The following is a 4,619-nucleotide window of genomic DNA, read 5'->3' as shown; positions in this document are numbered from 1 at the left end:
TTATTTGCGGTTCTTTGTGGAAACAAAAAAGTTTACCACTTCTTGAAAAAGGAAAAACTGTTTTGCCTTTATTTTTATATATAGATGATTCAGAAGTTAATCCTCTTGGTTCACATACTAGTTCAGTTACATTTATTTATTATTCATTTCCGGTGNTATTACAAATTTTAAAAGATGTAGAAAACATCCCAAAAACATTAGAAGAAAATAATAATTTTATTTGCGGTTCTTTGTGGAAACAAAAAAGTTTACCACTTCTTGAAAAAGGAAAAACTGTTTTGCCTTTATTTTTATATATAGATGATTCAGAAGTTAATCCTCTTGGTTCACATACTAGTTCAGTTACATTTATTTATTATTCATTTCCGGTGATGAGAAATTCTGAAATATATTTAGCAGCCACACTTCAGGGTCGTGATTATAAGCAATTCGGGAATTGGCTATGCCTTCGCAATTTAGTTCGAGACATAAAACACCTCGACGAAAACGGGGTTACTATTACAACCTCAGAAGGTGAAAAAACAGTGCATTTAATTTTAGGACTTATTCTAGGAGATAACTTGGGTTTAAACACTATCCTTGGTTTTACTCCTTCCTTCAATAGTAACTTTTTTTGTCGCTTCTGCAAAACTCATAAATCGTCGACTCATAAAATGCACAGTGAAGATCTAAATTTATATCGAAATCCTGTTGATTACAATGTAGATGTGCAGTTGGGTGACGTACATTCAACAGGAGTAAAAGAAGAGTGTATTTTTAATTCGATCACTTCATTTCATGTAACTTTTAACTTTGTTGACGTTATGCATGACATTTTTGAAGGAGTATGCCATTACGATATATGTCATATTATAAATCGCTTTATTTCCAGCAGTTATTTTTCATTAGAAACTCTTAATGAGAGAAAGCTCATGTTTAATTATGGTGAAATTGAAGTAGATCATATTTCCCCTGAAATTACTTTTGCTTTTAAAAATGACTGCGCGTGAAATGATGACGTTTGTACGCCTATTTTCGCTCATGGTTGGCGGCCTTGTTCCAGAAGACGGTCATGTATAGCTGTTTTTTTTGAATTTGCTCCAAATAGTTGATATTCTTCTTTTAACTGAGATTTCGAAGCCAGTGGCGGAAAGGCAAAAGTCACTTATAACGAAGCACCACAAAGACTATGTCAGGTTTTTTAATGACACGCTTAAACCGAAACACCACTTTATGGTGCATTATTTTTCTATAATATTGCAATCTGGTCCTCCCCGTTATTATTGGTCATTTCGATTTGAAGCAAAACATAAAGATGTCAAAGCATATGCTAGAAACATTACTAGTCGCAGAAATATATGTGTATCCATTTCAAAAAAATACCAACTAAAATTTGCGAAGTTTTTGCTTGACCCCGAGGATGGAATGTATTCCATTTCTCCAAGTCATCTTATCCTCATTCAGAATATGAAGAAATAATTTACAATTTCTGCGCTCGAAATAGGATCAATACAATTAGTTTTCGCTGCTATTCCCAATGTATTTATCGCTCTAAAAAATATAAAAAAGGTTGTTTCATTGTTCAATACGATGACAAAATTTGTGCTAAAAATGCTTTAGTTTATAAAATAAATGAAGTTGCTATTTTCACGGAGTGCGACTCAGTTTATTTTATTTGTCAGCGAATAAAAATACAACAATATAATAAACATTTCGCAGCATACGTTGTACATACTTCTGACATATTAAGTCAACGTGAGCTAATCGTTTTATCTGCTGAAATTATGTCTGGTCCACCAATAAATGCACATAAAACTACGCGTGGAAAAATGGTGATTCGTCCAACACAATTTTGCTAACGCCTAAAATACAAGCCCAAAATAATAACATAGTTTTAGTTCTAGGAAAGTTTTAGCAAGACAGTAAAACTTAATAGGGGTATTCTCGAAGTCTTGCACGATGCACGGATTGCACGAAATGCAAAAATACTATTCCAAATTTCGAAGAGTACGAGAGCACCTCATTGCAAAGTGGTAGCATGCATGGGTAGCAAGCAGCGAAATTATGTATCAAATACAATAACAAGAGACAGCCAAAAAATGGAGTGAGCGAGATGAGAGGATTGAGAGAAATATGTAGCAATTCCAACAACAAAACAACTAGCGACAAACAAAATGCGACCCTGATTTAACTTGCTATGCTTTTTTGCAAAATATATACATGGGCTTCGACTTTGCATATTTTGCAGCGATAGGAAATGTTATTTCCCATGTATTTTGTTGTTGTGTGTTTGCAAGTTATGCAATCCGTGCAATCCGTGCTACGTGCAATGGCTTTGCAAGATTTGGAGAATACCCCTAATGTCTGTCGCAATGTTTGTTTCGAGCGCAGCTTGCTCGTCTTCAAACTTCCTCAATTTTGATGAAATCACAAATGAAGCAAATTCTGAAGGGAGTTATGCAACACAAACTGTGAACGACTTGCACGCTTTAAGTTGCTCACCGAACATAATTCTAGATAAAACTGGACCGAATTACTCTTTTGGATTGGAAAGTCATTATGGTAGCAATGAAGATCGGATTGAATTAGCTAATCTTCTGTGCAGCTGGAATTTGGGACAACTATACGATTTATTCGTGCGTAAGTACCCATATAAATTAATTTTTCATTACATTTTTCACATTAGCACTCATCTTATTCTGTAAGTAGAGCAACAATTGTTTATAGGCATCCTAAAGCACTTATCAAAAACAATGGCTGAAAATCTTTTTGTAAACACTGGTGGTCGAGTGGAGTTTTTTTTTATCAATGGTCGCAATGGATCAAATCCTTTGAAAAGTCCACTACATCCCCATTTTTGGCGAACGAACATCTTCAGTGCGATAAATCTACCCAATCAAGTGAAGGGCGGGGAAACAATTTTGGTGTTATTTCACAAAGTTCAAAGGATATCAACAGTCAAGTTCTGGTGGCAAAGACATCAATCAATTTGATTGATATTAATAATTCAAATTCTTACGGAAAAAGCATGGTTGAAACATACAAAAAAGAGAAGGTCATGGATGATAACTTACGCAAGCTATTAGTTGAATCGGTTTTACAATATTGTATTATGAACAGCCACGATCTTTCCGTTACTGATTGCGCTTCTATTTCACTTCAAATTTGCGAAGTATTCCCTGGCGAGTTGGCGGTAAACAATTATTTTTACTTCATTTCAAAATTCACCTTCTGTATCTTAAAAACTTATCACAGAACGAACATTAAAATTAATTTTACCCTTTCAGTCATATTATTACCTTGAGCGAAAAAACGCAGCTCCGTTGGGCAAATTGTACAAAAAATTCAGGAATTGGAAAGTAAATTTCAATAGAAAGACAAAGACATCGAACGGTAATTTGAAAAAACAAAAGCAGAGGTCATTTTCAATAGCGGAAGATGAGGACGAACATATTAGAGCGTTGACGCATGACAAATTCCATGCAATAGCTTATCAGGAAAAAATCAGTCACTGGCGCGCGTGTTCTGCAACACGTATGAATAGCATACGAAATGCCGAGAATAATCCAAAACAGATCTTCGATCTTTGGCCACAATACAAATTGCCTGGTGGTTTTCATTTGGTAAGATTCAAGCTCATTCATATTTCTTCTCTGGTTCTCTTTCGGAACCAGAAATGAGGTCCTTGACAACCTCACTTCTTTTAGCAATTTGCTCTTGGATAACGTTTTTCCGAATCGCATCAAGGAGTTCAAAGATGATGCTAATATGTACTACAAAATAAAGAAAAACAAAGTCAATCTCTCAAAAGGTAAGCACACTCTTGGGGTATTCACTCCTGCCTGGCTATCTGGTTAAAATTTTGTATTTTGGTATTTGTTTTTGCAAACTGAGTAAAAAATATAACCACATAACCAGGAACGAAATATTTTAACCTCACTTGTTTTTGATTCTATTTACAAATGTTTTGCTCAACTTAGATTCCATTTGCCCCAACGCTTTTGTTCTTCTACAGTCACTGCTGCCACGCTCTCGACTCTGTAAGAAACTAGCACATAATAAGACTAATGCAAAAAAAGGCTTTATTCTATCAAAGAGTCACTAGACAGTTTTATGGTTGTTTGCGCAACTGAAACGGAATATAAACAAATGTATGATAGCAAAGTCCAGGCAGAATCGTCTATTGCCCCCTTCATATCATTAATTGGAACCCTAGATGAGCCACAATCATTCATGATTGACTTTGACAACATCACTTACAAAGTTTTCAACTTCGATAAAGCTGTGGATATATGCTTTAAAGCATACAATGTTTTTAATATGGCCTACGCTGAGCCATGCGCTGCAATGTGGGACTTCATAAATGATTTTTCACTGAAACTTGTCTCTAAGACGCTTTATAATTTTCTTTTATTTTGTAGTCGCAAAGGAAACAAACCTCGAAGAAGCTAAGAATCTGCCAAGTACCTCCACATAAAAATATAATGTATAAGAAAGTGTAAAACCATTAGTTTTTATCTTTTCATAATTTATATCTTTATTTGTTTAATAAGAATTTTGTTCGAGTTTCATATATTATATTTACAAAACTTTAAATTAAATGAATAACAATAAATTTAATTGATGAATGAAGTCAATTT

General features: G+C 34.3%; 1 protein-coding gene across 1 annotated transcript; it reads left to right on the top strand.

Annotated features, from left to right (window-relative positions):
* The first annotated feature begins 2,351 nt into the window (after positions 1–2,351).
* Positions 2,352–4,323, top strand: LOC108365651 (uncharacterized). The gene is made up of 6 exons (XM_017619741.1): positions 2,352–2,619; positions 2,689–3,172; positions 3,267–3,431; positions 3,462–3,602; positions 3,654–3,790; positions 3,960–4,323. Exons 2-5 carry the CDS (start codon positions 3,008–3,010, stop codon positions 3,657–3,659), a joined length of 477 nt encoding a protein of 158 aa, XP_017475230.1. The 5' UTR covers positions 2,352–2,619; positions 2,689–3,007; the 3' UTR covers positions 3,660–3,790; positions 3,960–4,323.
* Positions 4,324–4,619: the final 296 nt, after the last annotated feature.

This window comes from Rhagoletis zephyria, unplaced genomic scaffold (genome assembly GCF_001687245.7).
Source record: "Rhagoletis zephyria isolate East Lansing unplaced genomic scaffold, Rhagoletis_zephyria_1.1 Rzeph_scaffold_01947, whole genome shotgun sequence".
In the NCBI taxonomy this organism is placed as follows: Eukaryota; Metazoa; Arthropoda; class Insecta; order Diptera; family Tephritidae; genus Rhagoletis; species Rhagoletis zephyria.
Note: the sequence above shows the minus strand (reverse complement) of the source record. Positions and strands in the feature narration are given on the sequence as shown.

What these genes read in the sequence shown, in the direction of transcription:
- LOC108365651 (XM_017619741.1), top strand. Translation starts at nt 3,008, where the DNA reads ATGGTTGAAACATACAAAAAAGAGAAGGTCATGGATGATAACTTACGC. An exon ending in TATTCCCTGGCGAGTTGGCG is followed by an intron (nt 3,173 to 3,266) that starts GTAAACAATTAT and finishes TTACCCTTTCAG; the next exon opens with TCATATTATTACCTTGAGCG. An exon ending in CGGAAGATGAGGACGAACAT is followed by an intron (nt 3,432 to 3,461) that starts ATTAGAGCGTTG and finishes GACAAATTCCAT; the next exon opens with GCAATAGCTTATCAGGAAAA.